Source organism: Bufo gargarizans, chromosome 8 (genome assembly GCF_014858855.1).
Source record: "Bufo gargarizans isolate SCDJY-AF-19 chromosome 8, ASM1485885v1, whole genome shotgun sequence".
In the NCBI taxonomy this organism is placed as follows: domain Eukaryota; kingdom Metazoa; phylum Chordata; class Amphibia; order Anura; family Bufonidae; genus Bufo; species Bufo gargarizans.
In genome coordinates, this window is record NC_058087.1 from 193,433,200 (window position 1) to 193,454,834 (window position 21,635).

At 45.3% G+C, this 21,635-nt stretch overlaps 1 protein-coding gene and 1 pseudogene across 1 annotated transcript in view; both read left to right on the plus strand.

Moving 5' to 3' along the window:
- Positions 1-18,310, plus strand: part of LOC122945854 (E3 ubiquitin/ISG15 ligase TRIM25-like) — a 52,145-nt gene extending 33,835 nt beyond the window's left edge. Inside the window, exon 2 of the mRNA XM_044305109.1 lies at positions 16,059-18,310. Coding sequence (XP_044161044.1) covers positions 16,059-17,625 — 1,567 coding nt within the window. The 3' untranslated portion in view covers positions 17,626-18,310. The remainder of the gene's footprint in view (positions 1-16,058) is intronic.
- Positions 5,359-7,915, plus strand: LOC122945860 (annotated as a pseudogene).
- Positions 18,311-21,635: the final 3,325 nt, after the last annotated feature.

Sequence of the window (21,635 nt, forward strand, 5' to 3'; positions counted from 1 at the left end):
TAATGTCATAGCCAGACCCTTATTTCTGATATTTGCAGATTCTATATTGACAGGGAATGTCCCACAGGACTGGCGCATGGCAAATGTGGTGCCAATATTCAAAAAGGGTCCAAAAACAGAGCCTGGAAACTATAGGCCGGTAAGTTTAACATCTGTTGTGGGTAAACTGTTTGAAGGTTTTCTGAGAGATGCTATATTAGAGCATCTCAACAGAAATAAGCAAATAACGCCATATCAGCATGGCTTTGTGAGGGATCGATCATGTCAAACAAATTTAATCAGTTTCTATGAGGAGGTAAGTTCTAGACTTGACAGCGGCGAATCAATGGACTTCTCCAAAGCATTTGACACCGTACCACATAAAAGGTTAGTTTATAAAATGAGAATGCTCGGACTGGGAGAAAACGTCTGTAAGTGGGTAAGTAACTGGCTCAGTGATAGAAAACAGAGGGTGGTTATTACCGGTACACACTCAGATTGGGTCACTGTCACTAGTGGGGTACCACAGGGGTCAGTATTGGGCCCTATTCTCTTCAATATATTTATTAATGATCTTGTAGAAGGCTTGCATAGTAAAATATCAATTTTCGCAGATGACACTAAACTGTGTAAAGTAATTAACACTGAAGAGGACAGTATACGGTATATATACTACAGAGGACAGTATACTGTATATATACTACAGAGGACAGTATACTACTACAGAGCGATCTGGAAAGATTGGAGGCTTGGGCAGATAAGTGGCAGATGAGGTTTAACACTGACAAATGTAAAGTTATGCACATGGGAAGGAATAATGCAAGTCACCCGTACTTATTAAATGGTAAAACACTCGGTAACACTGACATGGAAAAAGATCTAGGAATTTTAATAAACAGCAAACTAAGCTGCAAAAACCAGTGTCAGGCAGCTGCTGCCAAGGCCAATAAGATAATGGGTTGCATCAAAAGGGGCATAGATGCCGGTGATGAGAACATAGTCCTACCACCTTACACATCACTAGTCAGACCACACATGGAGTACTGTGTACAGTTCTGGGCTCCTGTGAACAAGGCAGACATAGCAGAGCTGGAGAGGGTCCAGAGGAGGGCAACTAAAGTAATAACTGGAATGGGGGGACTACAGTACCCTGAAAGATTATCAAAATTAGGGTTATTCACTTTAGAAAAAAGACGACTGAGAGGAGATCTAATTAATATGTATAAATATATCAGGGGTCAGTACAGAGATCACTCCCATCAGCTATTCATCCCCATGACTGTGACGAGGGGACATCCTCTGCGTCTGGAGGAAAGAAGGTTTGTACACAAACATAGAAGAGGATTCTTTACTGTAAGAGCAGTGAGACTATGGAACTCTCTGCCTGAGGAGGTGGTGATGGTGAGTACAATAAAAGAGTTCAAGAGGGGCCTGGATGTATTTCTGGAGCGTAATAATATTACAGGCTATAGCTACTAGAGAGGGGTCATTGATCCAGGGAGTTATTCTGATGCCTGATTGGAGTCGGGAAGGAATTTTTATTCCCCTAAAGTGAGGAAAATTGGCTTCTACCTCACAGGTTTTTTTTTGCCTTCCTCTGGATCAACTTGCAGGATGACAGGCCGAACTGGATGGACAAATGTCTTTTTTCGGCCTTATGTACTATGTTACTATGTTATATTTTGACCCCCATAACTTTTTTTAATTTTACATCTATAAAGCTGTGTGAGGGCTCACTTTTTGCCGGTCGATCTTTCCTTTTCTATAACATGCACTCATTAGACTTCTACTGGGACTTCTGGCACAGAGATGCTTTACACTGCAATCTGCGGCTTTTCTCTGCCCACGTCGGGTCTAATAAAGTGGGCGTGGTGTGGGCGGGGAAGGGGAGGGGCCAGCAGACCCGTCTCGTTTACCATTTTCTATGTCTGTTTTAGGTGTAGAAAATGGTGTAAATATGAGAGCACTAGGATACTGTCTGACCGTTATCAGCGGCGGTGGATACGCAGAAGTTATGTCTAGGTCGGCGCCTCTACATAACACCGACGGATCCACCGCCAGCGCAGGCCTCATGTATGTGCCCCGTAATGCCTTGTATTTAGCATCTTTATTATGGCCACAGACCTATTTATATCTATTTATGTATAATGGGGTTAGAGGTGGGTATCAGGCTGTAGGTAAGTGGCTTTCCATTGTTTTCAGAGCAGCTTCTACCTACCGGCCAGAGTCTATCAGTCTATAGGTATAACCATTCTCCTCCGGTCACTTACCTCCTACACTCGCCGATCATCTGGTCACCACCATGGACCCCGGCATTCAAAACCGTAAAGAAGAATCCACCATTAATTCAGGGAAATTACAGTAATAGCGAAGCCAAGTTAATAAACAAAATGATGATGGGAGGAAAAATAATCCATTCAGCTTGATTCCTGAGAAGATTGCACTCGCTGCTCCTCAGGATGGAGCCCATCATCCACCTACTACAGGGGTCACCTGTAATACTCCACATGTCTCATTGTCCTGAGACAGAGGAGACAGAGGTGACGTTCGAATAGAAGAAACAGTTCCAGGATAACATTTTGCCAACTTCCTTATTTGATCTCCCTCCACCGCTCGGATAACATGTTTGGAACCAGCCAGGTTCTTACTCATCACCTCAGGTGTGGCTTGGCTTTCAGGGTAAAATAGTCCAAATCCTCCAATAGAACACAAAAGGGGAGGGGAGTGAATTGGAGGACAAGGCTTAACCCTTAGAAAGCCAAACCACCCAACCAACCATTTGTGAAATACATCATTTAACACCCAAATGTGTTATCTTAAAAAGTAAACTGCAGGAGCAAAAGGTTGCAGAAATCTATATCGATGCAATAGAAAAAGCAATGTAAATAGTCAATGCTAAAAATGAGCTGACAAACTCCATATAAATCTCATACATCAAAGTGTGAACATACCCTCTGCATCCCCACGCAGAAAACCCTTAAAAACTCAGCAAAATGCTAACAAATGATGATTAAAAAAGCTTTGTATTATCAATCTGCAAAAACAGCAAGAAAAAGACAATCTGGAAACAAACAAAAAAAAAGGAAAAAAGAGGGGGGAGGTGGAAAATGTTATATATGTATAACTGGAAGACAAACCAGACAGACCAGCTTTATTGATTACACTCTGAAATATTCTGTTCAATGCTGATACAAATACATGAGCTCTTTTCTAGGACTGAGTCCCATAGGACACCGTGTATTCAACTTAAAAATCCAGTTTGCCTCCCGCAGGAGGATTTTATGTTTGATATCTCCTCCGCTTGGCGGGATGACCACTATGGCCTATGTGCGGAGACTATCTCTTCTTCTGCCATGTTCATTAATACAATGATTGGCTGCAGTAGATACACCAGTAGCTAGGGGGTTAGGGATGTAATTCAAATGCTCCCAGAATCCGGCCCTAAACCTCCTCCTTGTGCTACCAATATACGTTTTATCACAGGCAATACGCTCGATGCTAGAAATGACCCCGTCTGTATTACGGTTAATATATCTCCGGAAAACTATCTGAATGGGAAGAATCCTCGAATACTCTGGTCTGGTGGGCAAACCTACAGGTATTACACGGATGTCTTCCGCATTTTGTAAAGCCTTGATATTTTAACCACGCGTCCCGTGTAGGCTTGTATGTAACGACTGATGGGGACAACCTGTTGCCTAGGGTAACGGATCTTCTGGATACAATTCGGCAGAGGTGAAGTTTGCTTTAGGCCCCTTTCACACGGACGAGAGTTCCGCGCGGGTGCAATGCGAGAGGTGAACGCATTGCACCAGCACTGAATCCGGACCCATTCACTTCAATGGGGCTGTTCAGATGAGCAGTGATTTTCAAGCATCACTCGTGCGTTATGTAAAAATCGCAGCAGGTACTATATTCTACGTTTTTCATGCAACGCAGGCCCCATAGAAGTGAATGGGTCTGCGTAAAAATCGCATAGAATCCGCAAGCAAGTGCGGATGCGGTGTGATTTTCACACATGGTTGCTAGGAGACGATAGGGATGAGCGACCCCGGACCCCATTAAAGTCTAATCACTGTATTACTTTCCCTTATAACATGGTTAAAAGGGAAAATAATAGCATTCTTAATACAGAATGCTTAATACAGAATGCTTACTAAAATGTCGATTGAGGGGTTAAAAAATTAACTCACCTCATCCACTTGATCGCGCAGCCGGCATCGTCTTCTTTCTTCTTCTTTCAGGAGATGCAAAAGGACCTTTGATGACGCAATCATGGTGAGCGCGGTGACGTCAGCGCAGGTCCTGCTGAATGAAGATAGAAGATCCTTCCACTTGGTGAGCGCGACGACTTCATCAAAGGTCCTTTTGCAGGTCCTGATAGAAGAAGAAAGAAGACGATGCCGACTGCGCGAACAAGTGGATGAGGTGAGTTAATTTTTTTTTATTTTTTAACCCCTCAAGCCACATTTTAGTAAGCATTCTGTATTAAGAACCATGTTATAAGGGAAAATACTAAAATGAATAGAACACCTAACCCAAACCCGAACTTCAGTGAAGAAGTCCGAGTTCGGGTCTGGGTACCACATTCAGTTTTTTTTCATACGCGTGCATAACGCATTGCACTCGCGGGGAAAACTGACTGCAATTGCGTGCCTACTCGCGCAGGTTTCCCGCAATGCACACGCGACGCATCCGGAGGAAATCCGGGACGCCCGTGTGAAAGAGGCCTTAGGCTGTGTTCACACGGGCGTTGCAGGTGCGTTGTGGGAAAAGATGCGGGTGCACATTTTTTCCCTGCGAGTGCAAAGCGTTTTAATGCGTTTTGCGCGCGCGTGAGAAAAATCGGCATGTTTGGTACCCACACCCGAATCTGGACTTCATCACAGAATTTCGGGTTTGGGTTCAGTATTCTGTCAATTTTATTATTTTCCCTTATAACATGGTTATCTCCTGTTCTTTCTTCAGGACCTGCTTGCGGATGCTTGCGATTTTCACGCAGCCCCATTAACTTCGTGAAAAACGCACAATATAGAGGATGCTGCGATTTTCACGCAATGCACAAGTGATAAGTGAAAATCACCGCTCATGTGCACAGCCCCATAGAAATGAATGGGTCCTGATTCAGTGCAGGTGCAATGCGTTCACCTCACGCAATGCACCCACGCAGAAAACTCGCCCGTGTGAAAGGGGCCTTACTCTCCCCAACATTTCTGATGGACTCTTTTTTTTTTTTTTTTTTTTTGGACTGACGTTTAGTGGGTTTTCTGCTTTTTTTCTCGAAAGAATGCAATCTCTGAGCTGCAGGGGTTAATTCCTCTACAGGAGCTCTCCGCCCTCTTATGAGAAGAGACTTTTCCAGTTTCGGTTCCTGCTCCTCCGTACCACAATGGCGTCTGCTGACCTGAGGGCCGAGCTGGACTGCTCCATCTGCCTGAGCCTCTATACAGATCCCGTATTCCTGAGATGTGGACACAACTTCTGCCGCTCGTGTATTGTGAGTGCGCTGGATGCACAGGAGGCAGCTGGAGTGTATTCCTGTCCTGACTGCAGAGCAGAATATCCAGTGCGTCCGGCCCTGGAGAAGAACAGGAAGCTGGGGAACATAGTGGAGCATTTCTTATCTGCCCGGCCTGATATGGAGGAGACCGGGATCTTCTGTACTTACTGCACAAGTTATCCTGTAATGGCTGTGAAGTCATGTCTGCAGTGTGAGACCTCCATGTGCCATAAACATCTCGGAGCCCATAACAAGTCAGTGGATCACAGTCTGATTGAACCTACTGTCTTGTTTCTACAGAGAAAATGCTCCACACACAAGGAGGTGCTGAAATACTATTGTCCTATAGACGCCGCCTGTATCTGTGTGTCCTGCTGTCTGGTCGGCGAGCACAGGGGACATAACGTGGAGCTACTGGATGTGGCCTCTGAGAAGGAGAAAGAGAAACTGAGGAAATATCTGAAGGAATTAAACCCACAAAAAGCAAAAATTAAGACGAAACTTCTGAATCTGCAGGATCGTCAGAGGAATATCCAGGAGAAGGCCTCTGATAAGAGGAAGAACGTCAGGAAGTTATTTATGGACATTAAGAAACAACTGGAAATGGCAGAAAAGAAAGCGCTGAGCGAGATCTCCAGGCAGGAGGAGAAGATTGTGTCCCCGATATCTGATCTGATCAAGAAGCTGGAGATAGAGGAGGACGAGCTGTCCAGGAAGATGCGTCACGTGGAGGAGATGTGTCATGTCACCGACCCAATAAGACTCCTACAAGAAAGTGACATTACAGTATGTGGTCGTGGAGATGATGAGGACACAGGGGGAGATGGTGGAGAGGGCAGGTCTGAGGATGATCTGGATGAGGTTCTGATCTCACTGACCTTACACCGATCTATGAGGGATATTGTCACCAATGTCACATCAGAGCTCGGGCTCCATGTTCCAGACATATTGCTGGATGAGGACACTGCTCATAGACGTGTGAAGATATCAGAAGATCTGAAAACAGCAACAAGAACAGAACAAAACAGAATCACCAGGAAGGTTCCTGAATTATGCACAGGTGTTAAGCAGATGTGGCCTCTCCTCAGGAAGACATTACTGGGAGGTAAAGTGGGACCAGATAGGAGAATGTGACATCGGACTGTCCTATCCCAGTATAAAAAGGAAAGGACAGCAGTCTAGTATTGGAGATAATAATAAATCTTGGTGTTTGTATATATCTGGTGGAGGATGTACAGTGCGTCACCGCTCAGTCGGATCCCCCCTCAGTGTAGATACAACATGTCCTAGACTTGGGGTCTTCTTAGACTATGAGGCCGGGCGTCTGTCCTTCTATCAGCTGTGTGACCCCATCAGACACTTACACACCTTCACCGCCTCCTTCTCTGAACCCCTACATGTTCTCTTCTGGTTGTGGTCTGGAGCCTCTGTTAGAATAATAAGCTGAGGCCGATGCGTCCACGTCCCGTTATAATCTCTGCCTATAGGTCACTATATAGCGCTATATGGGCGGAGCCTCCGATCACACAATGTATATGACGGCTCTATGGGGGGGGTTACTGTACGATTATTTTATATTCCTTGGAGATCAGATCCAGAATCGATGCTTGAGACAAATGAAAAGTTACGTCGTCTGCACACGAGTTCGGGTGAACGCACATCAGATCCGCAGCGTATCCGCACCAGTACCTGCAATGTGTGGTTACGGTTTTTGGTGCAGATAAGATGCGGTTTTCCACTGAAAAGGGTGAAATCCGCAGCTAAAACCACAAACATAACTGACAGGCCGCAGATCTGGGAATCCGCACGGAAATCCTCAGCGGAGTGTACGTGATCGGGGTAATCTCATACACTTTGCTGGTGCTGTAATTCGTTACGGTTTTTCCACATGGGAATTCGCGTGGAAAGACTGAGCGTATTCCGCAACGTGCGCAGATGGCCTTCGGGTACAAGCGCACGGTGCGTATTACCTGCTGGTTTTCCAGAGTGAAATAATACCGCCTAAGCAGATGGGATTCCCAGTATCTCATCTACACGGAGCGGAAGTTTCCTGCCTCAGGAGTGACCTGCGGAGCGGATCCGGAGATCTGCGGCCGGTGGATTGTCCGTGCGGATTTCTCCCTTTACAATGCAGAGGGGGAGATCTGGGGAAATCCGTGTCAGGATCTGCAGGTAACAGGTGTGGATCCTGGAGCGGAGATACACCGCCGAGTGCACGTACCTCATGGGGGCATCATTAACCCTTCCCCGTCCTCCACTGATGTCGCTGTAGGGGCTTCTTTATGTTTCTGGGACACATTTGGGGAACATATAATTATTAATCAGCTTTTCCTATTTCTGTAGAGATGTGACAATGTGACGCTTCTTTCCGCACTATACGCGGCATTTGTTGTGTTTTTTCCCTTTTTATGGAATAAATGTCTGACTACTTCTGTCCATCAGAGTTGTCGGTCCGATCATCTGGGTGTCCGTGGTCTCCTCCGCCATCATGTCTGTTATAACCGCAGGTAATGAGTTCTGCAATACACTGGATCTGTACAGCGCCACCTGCTGTTCTTTTCCCTATTTTTGGCCGATCGCGCTGAGCTGGTCGCACGCGCTCAGTTTAAGGCGACGTCTACATGACGAGGTGTCTTGGTCCCAACTCTATACATTGTGTTAGTGTGAGAACATACCGCGCGCTCCGTATTGTGCCGCCTATAGAGCTCCCATTGTTGTGCTCGCCGCCTCGACTCAGCGCTTTTCTAACTATCCCCTGTAATGGTCGCCTTCCCTGCGGTGCAGCATGTCGGACGGCGCCCGCGCTACGTTACTGTCGGCCGCACTTCGCCATGTCTAGTGATTAATACTGTACGGTTTTCATGCACATTCTGTTCTGTTATCAGCATTATATGGCGGTGTATGTGGCTCGAGTGCGGCTTTCTTAGGGTACTTTCACACTTGCGGCAGGACGGTTCCGACAGGCTGTTCACCATGTCGGATCCGTCCAGCGACTATTTCGCCGTGCCGCCGGACTGATGCTCCGTCCCCATTGATTATAATGGGGACGGGGCGGAGCTCCGGCGCAGCACGGCGAAAGCCGGTGGACTAAAAAGTCGGACATGCACGACTTTTTAGTCCGGAGGCTTTCGCCGTGCACCGCTGTGCTGCGCCGGAGCTCCGCCCCCATTATAGTCAATGGGGACAGAGCGGCGGTCTGGCGGCACGGCGAAATAGCCGCAGGACGGATCCGACATGGTGAACAGCCGTTTTTTTCCAGTATTGAGCCCCTATGACGGAACTCAATACTGGAAAACTTTAACGCTAGTGTGAAAGGGGACTTACGTTGATTTTCAGGGCTGATCAGGTTTGTTCAGTTTTGCAAACCGGACACAAAAACGCAGCTTGCAGCGGTTTTGTGTCTGGCCTCAAAACACAACTGAACTGATGCATACGGATCAGTTTTGTCTCCATTGACAGGGAATGTGGACAAAACTGATCAGTTTAATTCAGGTTTTGAGAAAAAAACGCAGATGTGAAAGTAGCCTTAGTTGCCCATAGCAACCAATCTGATTCCACCTTTCATTTTTCACAGCTTCTTTGGAAAATGAAAGGAGGAATCTGATTGGTTGCTGTGGGCAATTAAGCCAGTTCTACCTGACACCTGTTTGATAAATCTCCCCCTGTGTTTCCCAGTAATAATGTAATTTGTCCTCCCTTTCTGCGAGAGGAAAACATTCCTCCATTTTGTCTTGATAGTGAGTGTTCAAAAGCATGGCTATCCAGTAATCATCAGACTGCTTGATGTCAGCCATACGCCTGTCACTGTGTGAGCAGGAAAGTCTACAGGTTGTCATTCTGGCCAGCGTGCGTTCCTTCCACCTCTGCCCCTCACTGAGGTGATTGTGGCTGGTGTCCCCACCATCATCATCCTCTTCCTCCTCCAGTGACAGCACCTCCTCGTCCTGCATGGGAGATGCTCATTGTGTGTCCCCAACAGCTACAGAGTGGACAACAGGATGTGTTAGCCGTTCTTCTTCCTCCTCCTTCGTCTCCACCTGTTGCATGAGCGTCAGCTTCTCTTCAGAAATACAGCAGCATGAACGGCAGGAGCTGCCGCTGCCCGACCTGGACACAACACCTGCTCCCTGCTGAGGCCGTCTGGTGCACGACCAAATAGTCCATGGCTTTCTGCTGCTCCTACGGACTCTCTAGCAGGTGCAATGTGGAATTCAAGTGAGCTGGAACATCGCAGAAATAGCTGCAAGTCCAAGAGAACGTTCCTCACCACGTGAGAATGGCTGAGAAGCAGGACAGTCTCCTGGACATTGCCAGCACCGCAGAGAGCATGTGTTATTTCCACTAGTTTCAGGGCAGCCAAGTGGTTGCGCCCGTTATTGCAGACCACTTTGCCCAGTTGGAGTTGGTGGGTGACAGCCAGCAGGATGTTTGTCGCTTGATGTACTCTAATCCTACTGATTTTAGGTTAATCACATTCTTTTATACATAAGTAATTCCATGAATCCTTGATTCTGTAATTGGAGTGAAATTGCAGCCTGATGCTACAGATTTTGTTGTGTCCGCTCCAGCCCTATTGACTAGAATGGGGACGGGCCAGAGGTCCGGTGCAGCGTGGCATGCATGCTGCAGTTTTATTCCGCCCGCCTCTCAGTATTTTTGCCGTGCTGTGGCTGGACCTCTGGCCCGCCTCCCATTATAGTGAATGGGGTTGGAGCGGATTTCTGGTGATACGGTGGACTAGCGGTAGCACCGCTCCGGCGGCTGTTTCCCCACCTGAAAAGGCTGCCGCAAGTGTGAAAGTCGCCTAATAGAGTCTTGGGTCGCTGCACGGTTCTTCATACCTGACACTAACATTGACAAGTTCATACTTTAGTTATTTGGTCAGTTTTGGATCTTTAACCAAATAAGTAAAGTGTGAACTGAGCCTAAGAGTGACCCCTGTCCCCGGCCCGTCATACTGACGCTCAGTAACTGTTTCACTACCAGTAAGGACTAGCTATGCATATTTACGCAATGCACAGTGATGTACACCGAGATGCACGCTCCCTGCAGCCGGGAAATAGCTGATTTTTTTTTTAACGCACCTCGTCACTAATTAATTTGAATCAAATTGAATTTTTCCCCCCTCGTCTATGACAGCACCCTTGGATAGTGTCCGCCCCCTCCTCAGGACAGGAAACAGGAACCACAACCACTTTAAAAGGAGGGACCCACCCCCTACACGCCAGTTCTGTTTTCTGTCCTAAGGGACAGGGTTGGATCACCACAGCTACGGTGACCTAAGGAGTTTACGGTCCCTTCTCGGTTCGGGAGGTGTGCATGCCTCCAGGACGCGTGGACCTCTGCAGCCGTGTCTGCATGTTGGTCTGCCGGCGTTTGACGCACTTCCGGTTTCGGCAGTAGGAGGAAGCGCGGAGCTGTATACCGGAAGTGGGGGGAGCCGGTGCGCACCCGGCAGACATAAAGTTCAGCCAGGTCATACTGCTAGCGGGAGAAGAAGCTAGCAGTCTGTTTCTCCATTTTCTGCTACTACAGCGTGTGACCATGGAGCAGACAGCGCGCAGATCCCACTGAAACCACCAATGAATTTTCGGTACCATGGTGGGGTAAGAGGGGTGAATACCCCATAAACTCTAAGGTTGCAGTTTCTTATGGGGCTATTTCTCTGTATTTAGGTCTCCAAGGAGAGTAGAGGGGTCTCCTGTAAACCACACAATCACTGCAATGTAGGGGTAATTACAGTGCAGTGGATGATGGACATCAGGGGTAGTGGGGCTATTGCAGGGGACCAGGATAAGGGCTGAGGTTAATGCTGCAGGAGTTCAGCAGCCGGGGTTAGGGGATGGTTGGTGGTATAGGGAAAAAGGGGTTAAATGCAGGGGTTAGGGTGAACCCAATGAATAGAGGTAAACTAGGTCAGGGGTATTAGGGGTCTGGAGGGAAAGGGTTACTCACAGGGGCGTACATAGAAATCACTGGGCCCCATAGCAAGAATCGAAATTGGGCCCCCATTCCCCATTTATAGCCCCTCCCACTACCCATTCCAGGCCTCTCTCTTTGTTCCATGAACTATTCTTGCTGCTGCGTTTTATAATTTATGCCTTCAGGGCCGGATTGGGATTACAAAACAGCCCTGGCACACAAAATAGGTATAATAGATGCAATGTGTACAGATATATGGTATATACAGCAGTGTACTGATATGTGAGGTACGAGGTATAATAGATGCAGTGTGTACAGATATATGGTATATACAGCAGTGTACTGATATGTGAGGTACGAGGTATAATAGATGCAGTGTGTACAGGTATATAGTATATACAGCAGTGTACTGATATGTGAGGTACGAGGTATAATAGATGCAGTGTGTACAGATATATAGTATATCCAGCAGTGTACTGATATGTGAGGTACGAGGTATAATAGATGCAGTGTGTACCGGTATATAGTATATACAGCAGTGTACTGATATGTGAGGTACGAGGTATAATAGATGCAGTGTGTACAGATATATAGTATATACAGCAGAGTACTGATATGTGAGGTACGAGGTATAATAGATGCAGTGTGTACAGGTATATAGTATATACAGCAGTGTACTGATATGTGAGGTACAAGGTATAATAGATGCAGTGTGTACAGGTATATAGTATATACAGCAGTGTACTGATATGTGAGGTACGAGGTATCATAGATGCAGTGTGTACAGATATATAGTATATCCAGCAGTGTGCTGATATGTGAGGTACGAGGTATAATAGATGCAGTGTACAGATATATAGTATATACAGCAGTGTACTGATATGTGAGGTACGAGGTATAATAGATGCAGTGTACAGATATATAGTATATACAGCAGTGTACTGATATGTGAGGTACGAGGTATAATAGATGCAGTGTACAGATATATAGTATATACTGCAGTGTACTGATATGTGAGGTACGAGGTATAATAGATACAGTGTACAGATATATAGTATATACAGCAGTGTACTGATATGTGAGGTACGAGGTATAATAGATGCAGTGTGTGCAGGTATATAGTATATACAGCAGTGTACTGATATGTGAGGTATGAGGTATAATAGATGCAGTGTGTACAGATATATAGTATATACAGCAGTGTACTGATATGTGAGGTACGAGGTATAATAGATGCAGTGTGTACAGGTATATAGTATATACAGCAGTGTACTGATATGTGAGGTACGAGGTATAATAGATGCAGTGTACAGATATATAGTATATACAGCAGTGTACTGATATGTGAGGTACGAGGTATAATAGATGCAGTGTACAGATATATAGTATATACAGCAGTGTACTGATATGTGAGGTACGAGGTATAATAGATGCGGTGTGTACAGGTATATAGTATATACAGCAGTGTACTGATATGTGAGGTACGAGGTATAATAGATGCGGTGTGTACAGATATATAGTATATACAGCAGTGTACTGATATGTGAGGTACGAGGTATAATAGATGCAGTGTGTACAGATATATAGTATATACAGCAGTGTACTGATATGTGAGGTACGAGGTATAATAGATGCAGTGTGTACAGATATATAGTATATACAGCAGTGTACTGATATGTGAGGTACGAGGTATAATAGATGCAGTGTACAGATATATAGTATATACAGCAGTGTACTGATATGTGAGGTACGAGGTATAATAGATGCAGTGTGTACAGATATATAGTATATACAGCAGTGTACTGATATGTGAGGCACGAGGTATATCAGTACACTGCTGGATATACTACATATCTGTACATATTGCATCTGTAATACTGTGTAATATATGCAGTGTGTGTGTGTGTGTATGTATATATATATATAGAATAGAAAAAACGGACTGCACTCCCAAGAATCTTCAGTGAAAGAGTTTATTCACCCATAGGTGGCACAAGCAGAGTGATTACAGGAACGCGCTGTACAGCGCAATGGTTTACGGGGTCGCTAGTACCATACCAGGTATCAATCAACTGATTCCCTCCCTCCTCTTTCTCCCCTCACATGTTTATTATTAAGATTAATGTGATTAACACGTTAGGTATAATACAGCTGAGAACAATCATGGATTTAGAGGAATTATATGAAATTTTGATACACTATGTATTTTATGTATTTTTTTTTTTCAAATATCCTTTTTATTGAAGCAGATAAGTCAGATTCAGTTACAACTTAGTGACATCATATCACATATATAGTTACAGTGACAGTAATCCTGTAAGATACAAAATTGCCTATTCATTACACTACAGTCAGTATACGGTTTGCATTCCTGAATGCTCATGTATTAGCATATATACTATTCATCTTTCATATTACAGTTGTCCAACGACCTCAAGGTGCACTTCGTTGTATCAAAACCTTATTTTTTCCGGTTTCATGACTATCCACTTTCATTTTCTATATAGCATTAACCCCAAACTTTATTGCAACAAACCCCAACTTCCCCTTCCCCCCTCCCCCCCTTTCACCACAGGGTATTTTATGTATTTATTGCACGTGTCACTTTGTTCATTTTAACAAACTGGATGTATACTTTTCACATTGTAATATTTCTTTTTTGATTTATTGTGTAAATATCAATTAAGTTGAAGCACTAATTGTTTTGATTCGTCCTGTGGGCGAAAATGCCTTGTGGATGCTAGAGGTCAGAGGAGAATGGGCCGACTGATTCAAGCTGATAGAAGAGCAACGTTGACTGAAATAACCACTTGTTACACCCGAGGTCTGCAGCAAAGCATTTGTGAAGCCACAACACGCACAACCTTGAGGCGGATGGGCTACAACAGCAGAAGACCCCACCGGGTACCACTCATCTCCACTACAAATAGGAAAAAGAGGCTACAATTTGCACGAGCTCACCAAAATTGGACTGTTGAAGACTGGAAAAATGTTGCCTGGTCTAATGAGTCTCGATTTCTGTTGAGACATTCAAATGGTAGAGTCCGAATTTGGCGTAAACAGAATGAGAACATGTATCCATCATGCCTTGTTACCACTGTGCAGGCTGGTGGTGGTGGTGTAATGGTGTGGGGGATGTTTTCTGGGCACACTTTAGGCCCCTTAGTGCCAATTGGCCATAGTTTAAATGCCACAGGCTACCTGAGCATTGTTTCTGACCATGTTCATCCCTTCATGACCACCATGTACCCATCCTCTGATGGCTACTTCCAGCAGGATAATGCACTATGTCACAAAGCTCGAATCATTTCAAATTGGTTTCTTGAACATGACAATGAGTTCACTGCACTAAAATGCCCCCCACAGTCACCAGATCTCAACCCAATATAGCATCTTTGGGATGTGGTGGAACGGGAGCTTCGTGCCCTGGATGTGCATCCCTCAAATCTCCCTCAACTGCAAGATGCTATCCTATCAATATGGGCCAACATTTCTAAAGAATGCTATCAGCACCTTGTGGAATCAATGCCACGTAGAATTAAGGCAGTTCTGAAGGCAAAAAGGGGGTCTAACACCGTATTAGTATGGTGTTCCTAATAATTCTTTAGGTGAGTGTATATATACATACATACATACAGAGCAGTGTATTGATGTGAGACATACAAGGTATAATACTATAGATGCATTGTTTACAGAAATATGTGGTCAGTTCTACATTATGGTCACTGTGTGTGTGAGGTACATGAGGTAGTGGTCACTGTATCTGTCTGAGGTATACATGAGTGAGCAATGAGTAAAAACAGGGCATGGAGGGGGGGGGGGGTGTAAATGATAAGTGGAGGGCCTCTCTTACCATTCCAGTCTGTATGGATCAATGCAGAGCTGATTGTGAACTTCTAATACTTGCTGTTAGGGGTTGAAGGACCTGTGATGTACTGCACTTAATACTTGCTGTTAGGGGTTGAAGGACCTGTGATGATGTCATCATAGGTCCTGGCAGATGTACCTTTCAAAACTAGGAACTACAACATTTTTGGTGCAGTTTCTTTGCTACATCCTGCAGGACCTGTGATGTTGAAGATTATGTCATCACAGGTCCTCCTTACTGGCATACATTTAAGCTATTTTCCACACCAAAAACTGGCATGGTAAGTGACAAATAAGACAGGCTTACCAGCACGCCCATTCTACACCCCCTTTTCTTGCCACTTCGGAAAAGTGTAATGAGCAGATTTTCCCACAAAATGGCATGCTACTAAATCTGAGACCCATATACCCCCATTGTGGTTTCTGTGCGGAGCATGTGAAGGGATCAATATACCCCGGTCCTGGAATTCCCTACATTCATGTCTTCAATGAATAATCTAACGCATATAGAGCAGAATCAACCCATCCAAAGCCTTTACTAACTGCAGTACAAATGCTATGGACATTACAAAACAGTAATTCCACGAAAGAAGTCCTAGTGTGTGTGCTACAACTACTCCACCAGGATCCGGACCTGATCCCGTCAGTGATCACTCATCATTGTCTTCCTCAGTATGAATCAGCAGTAAACACAATCTCTGAGCTGCAGGGGTTAATTCCTCTACAGGAGCTCTCCGCCCTCTTAGGGGAAGAGACTTTTCCACTTTCGGTTTCTGCTCCTCCGTACCACAATGGCGTCTGCTGACCTGAGGGCCGAGCTGGACTGCTCCATCTGCCTGAGCCTCTATACAGACCCCGTATCCCTGAGATGTGGACATAACTTCTGCCGCTCCTGTATTGTGAGTGCGCTGGATGCGCAGGAGGCAGCTGGAGTGTATTCCTGTCCTGACTGCAGAGCAGAATATCCGGAGCGTCCGGCCCTGGAGAAGAACAGGAAGCTGGGGAACATAGTGGAGCATTTCTTATCTGCCCGGCCTGATATGGAGGATACCGGGATCTTCTGTACTTATTGCGATTCTCCAGTACCGGCTGTGAGGACATGTCTGCAGTGTGAGGCCTCATTCTGTGAAAAGCACTTGAGTAGACACAGTAAGTCATCAGAACATACTTTAGTTGAACCCACTGCTACCCCGAAGGAGAGAAAATGTTCCACACACAAGGAGGTGCTGAAATACTATTGTCCTATAGACGCTGCCTGTATCTGTGTGTCCTGCTGTCTGGTTGGGGAGCACAGGGGACATGACGTGGAGCTACTGGACGTGGCCTCTGAGAAGAAGAAAGAAAAACTGAGGAAATATTTGAAGGAACTAAACCCACAAAAAGCAGATATTCAGGCAAGACTCCACAATCTGCAGGATCGTCAGAGGAATATCCAGGAGAAGGCCTCTGATAAGAGGAAGAATGTCAGGAAGTTATTTATGGACATTAAGAAGCAACTGGAAATGGCAGAAAAGAAAGCGCTGAGCGAGATCTCCAGGCAGGAGGAGAAGATTGTGTCCCAGATATCTGATCTGATCAAGAAGCTGGAAATAGAGGAGGACGAGCTGTCCAGGAAGATGCGTCACGTGGAGGAGATGTGTCATGTCACCGACCCAATAAGACTCCTACAAGAAAGTGACATTACAGTACGTGGTCATGGAGATGATGAGGACACAGGAGGAGATGGTGGAGAGGGCAGGTCTGAGGATGATCTGGATGAGGTTCTGATCTCACTGACCTTACACCGATCTATGAGGGATATTGTCACCAATGTCAGATCAGAGCTCGGGCTCCATGTTCCAGACATATTGCTGGATGAGGACACTGCCCATAGATATTTGAAGATATCAGAAGATCGGAAAACAGCAACAGATTCAGAGAAAGAAGAACAGGATAGACCAGAATCACCAGAAAGGTTTCTGATCTACCCCCAGGTGTTAAGCAGATGTGGCCTCTCCTCAGATAGACATTACTGGGAGCTAGAGTGGAACCTGATAGGAGAATGTGGTGTCGGACTGTCCTATCCCAGTATAGAAAGGGAAGGAGATGAGTCTGGTATTACATATAATGAAAAATCTTGGTGTCTGGTTATGTCTGATACAGTATGTGCAGCGTATCACAACTCAGCCATATTACCCCTCAATATAAATTCATGTCCTAGACTTGGTGTCTTCTTAGACTATGAGGCCGGGCGTCTGTCCTTCTATCAGCTGTGTGACCCCATCAGACACTTACACACCTTCACCTCCTCCTTCTCTGAACCCCTACATGTTGCCTTCTATATGCAGGATGAAGCCTCTGTTAGAATAATAAGCTGAGGTCGATGCGTCCACGTCCCGTTATAATGTCCGTCTATAAGTCACTATATAGCGCTGTATGGGCGGAGCCTCCGATCATACAATGTATATGGCGGCTCCATTGGTGGATGTTTTTGTCATCCTTGGAGATCGGATGCAAAATTGATTCTTGAGTTGGCGTAAGACTGATAATTGTCCAGAATTTAAAGAAATATTCCCATCTCATAAAGTCCTGGTATATAGATAGGAGAGGACATCCCTTCCTTGACTCCAGGATCCCCACTGGTCCTGGGAATAAAAGGACCACAGTGCTGGTTTGGTGAAGTGTCCTCTTTAAAGTTAGTTTATCTCCTATCCATTCTGCTTTCCCCAAACAATAAAGGAGGAGTCAGTTCTGGGGATGGGGTCCCAACAAATCAGAAAGTGATGGGATATTCTATATACAGTATATACTACCACTGTGTGAGATGGGGAAACCTCTTTAAGCTGAGCCCGCAATATCTACAGCAGCTTCAGGGGACACAAGTGATGTGTGAAGCTCTTTGTCTATATTCACATTACTCAGGGATTTGTAAAGCTGCAGGAGACGTTACATGGTCGTTACTAGTGATGAGCGGGAGGTGCCATATTTGATTTCATGATATTTCGCGAATATTCGATAGAATATTCGTCGAAATCGAATATTCGTAATTTTTCTATTTATCGCGAATAATATACGATTTAATTATTCGCGTATTGCGATTTTTCATTTGACAGTATAAGGCAACGTTCCTATGACTATGGCTAGGCTAATATGTGTATTTTACGAATATTCATAATATTGCTCTAACTTCGTCTTTTAGAATATTACGAATATTTGTAAAAAACACATATAGACTGTAATTTATGTGGACTGTTATTCCACTTTGGCATACTGCTCCCCGACAAGCGTCCCCGTAACCATGGGAACGCCTGTGCGTTAGAATATACCATCGGATCTGAGCTTTCACAATCTCAGGGAAAACTCAGATCCGATGGTATTTTCTAACCCACAAGCATTCCCATGGTGACGGGGACGCTTGTCGGGGAGGAGTATGCGAACAACTGTACAGATAGGAAAAAATAATGCCAAAATTCTAAATAACGAATATATTCACTATATTGCTATGTATTAGTTTTTTAGAATATTGGTCATTTTATTTTCCATATGAAAACATGATTCCCTCTGCTTAAGTTGCTTGTGGGCCAATGGCTTATTGACCCACAAGCAAGAAGCAGGGAGAAATCATATTTTCAGATGAAAAAAAACGAATATTCGATTTCACGAATATATAGAACTATGTTCGAAATATTCGCGAAATCTCGGTTACGATATTCGAGAAAAAAAAATCGCAATTCGAATATTCGCGCTCAACACTAGTCGTTACCCATTAGGCGGCTGCAGGAGGTTCGGGGGCCCTTCTTGTGGGGTTCACATTGGACTGTTTGGGCACATTCATACATAGAGGTTGAGGAAAACGTATCATAAGGAAAGCGCGAGGTCTCCTTGTGGTTTTCAAAGCCATTGCAGATGTTTGGGTGAAGCACATTAATTTAAAGTTTCTCTAATAAAACAGCGAGTGCTTGGAAAAACAGGCAAAACTGCATGTGTTTTATTCCCATGAGATTTTAAACCGCACCTCAGCTGCTACGTGTGAATATACGCTATAGTTTACTGGAGCCGTCTGCAGATAATCTGCTGCCAGATGTGTGGGTCGTAGCTGAGCTCTACCATACAGAGGTGGAAGCTGAAACAGTAAGCCATGACCTGACATCAGCAAAGAACACCAAGACAGGACGATGAAAGTTGTAGCCTCTTTTATGTTTTTCATCATACCTTATCAATGTAAAAAAAATATATAATTAAAGCTGTAATTTGCTGTCATAGATCTGTCCTTATATTTCCTGATGCTCCGACGAGGAGGACGATGCAGCCGCCATCATCATGTTCTGTAGACGCTTCTTCTACACATGGCGGTAGACATTTTATTATGTGGAGTTCTTACCTTCCATTACACATGTGAACCACAACCAGCTAGTGGTGATCGGTGTCCGGGGGTTCCTCACCTCCTCAGGATCCAGTGTGGTCCATGCTCCGGTCACTGGTCTGAGAGTGCAGGGATCCTGGGATACAGACGGTCAGTTCTGAGTGCCGACATCAGGTTCCAACATTTCAACAGGACGTGTGAGAAGCACCCACCAAAATAGAGACCCCAGGATAAAACCAGAATGTATCCCAAAATCCAGGCCCCAAAATACATTCAGACCTCAGACCAGACAGCAGAGTGAATACAGACCCCAGCACCCCCAAAATGACATCACCAAACCTACTGTTTATTGAAGGAATGAGGAAAATGTCCAAAATGTCTGTCTACACTCTGAGCATTACAGGGGGTCTTCCCATTACTCTGTGGGAGATAGCCCAGTGCTTGTACCAGGATATATATGGTAGTCCATAGACTTGAATAAAGTGGCAGCATGACCACTGCTCCATTCAAATGGGAAACACCGGGCCCCTGTTCTTATTATTAGTGGGGGCCACTGGACAGTCACCAAAACTTAGTGCCTCGGCTCAGCTACCTTTCACAGGTGTTGTAAGAGTACAACTCCCATCATGGGATTTGTAGTGATACAACAGCGGCAGTGGTGGAGGTCGGTGGTCCCTGACGTGCACTAGCTGCTACATGGAGATCTGGAGAACTCTATTTACTTCAGGGGTCACATGTTTTACCAAAAGTGCCAATGCAGATGGCGGATTCATGACTGGATATCACTCCCATCATCCACAATTGCATCTCTTTATAACACTGTTGCAGTGTCCTGAAATACACTGCAAAGCACTGACAGCGTTAATATCTCTGTATTTTATGTATTAATTGCATGTACTGCTATGTAGGGCTGGCTCAGTCCATCCTCTTCAGGAGGTAGTTTCTGGAGTCTATGGTGGAGATTTATCAAAACTGGTGTAAAGTAGAACTGGCTTGGTTGTCCCTAGCAACCAATCAGATTCCACCTTTCATTTTCCATAGGAGCTCTGAAAAATGAAAGGTGGAATCTGATTGGTTGCTAGGGACAACTAAGCCAGTTTTCCTGCACACCAGTTTTGATACATCTCCTCAGATGGCTGCCTGCTGAGGAGTTAACCCCGAAGAGCAGCAAGGAGCAGATCCTACAGACTACAAGCAGTTTATGCACCACCTCAGGCCACCTGCATATAGATGTGGGTGAAAGGACCTAAGATCCGCACGCATTTATGTGAGTCGCTGCAGCATATCTGCAACGTGCCGCCCCCCAGGGCCGATCGTGTCCCAGGTTTAGTGGAATGCAGAGTGGTGTGGCCCTTAATAGTCTCTGTGTGTGTCACGGTGCTCCAACCTGGATAGTGTTGCTCCCCAGGGTATGGCTCCGAAGCAATAAAGTGGATGAGTAATGGTGGCGAATAAGTCGATTCCAGACCTTCATAAAGTTCAACAGCTTTACTTGCATCAACTTGAATCCAGACAATATTCAGGGTTTCTCTTGGTTCCAGCAGGCTTTGGTATACACTGGCAGGCAAACTTGATAACTCTGCTTTCTCTTTCTGCTGTGCTAAACTCTGCCTGGGTCTGGTTACTGGACTTTCATTTGGTTCTGGTATCCCTGGATTTGGGTCCCTTTTGGCTGTTGTCTCCCTCCTGACACTCAGTAAGTAAATTAGCAAGGAGTCATGGTGCTCTATGAGCTACTTCCCTTTGGAGAGACTCCTGCCACAGTTAGAGAACACGTTCCCCTTGCTGCTACATCTTCCACACATTTGCCCCATCGCAAGCTTAGCTTACACTGCACTGGCTGCTACATGTTAGGCACGTCTGGCTCCGACGATGCCCAGGCTTAGACTGCTCTAAACTAGAACTGAAACCCTTCCCTTGTGGTAGGAAGCGGGACCTGCCCACTTCTACCCAAAGGGGGGAGAATGGAATGGCGAGTTCCATTCTGTCTAGAGATCTATCTCTCTCTGCCAGATACACACCACC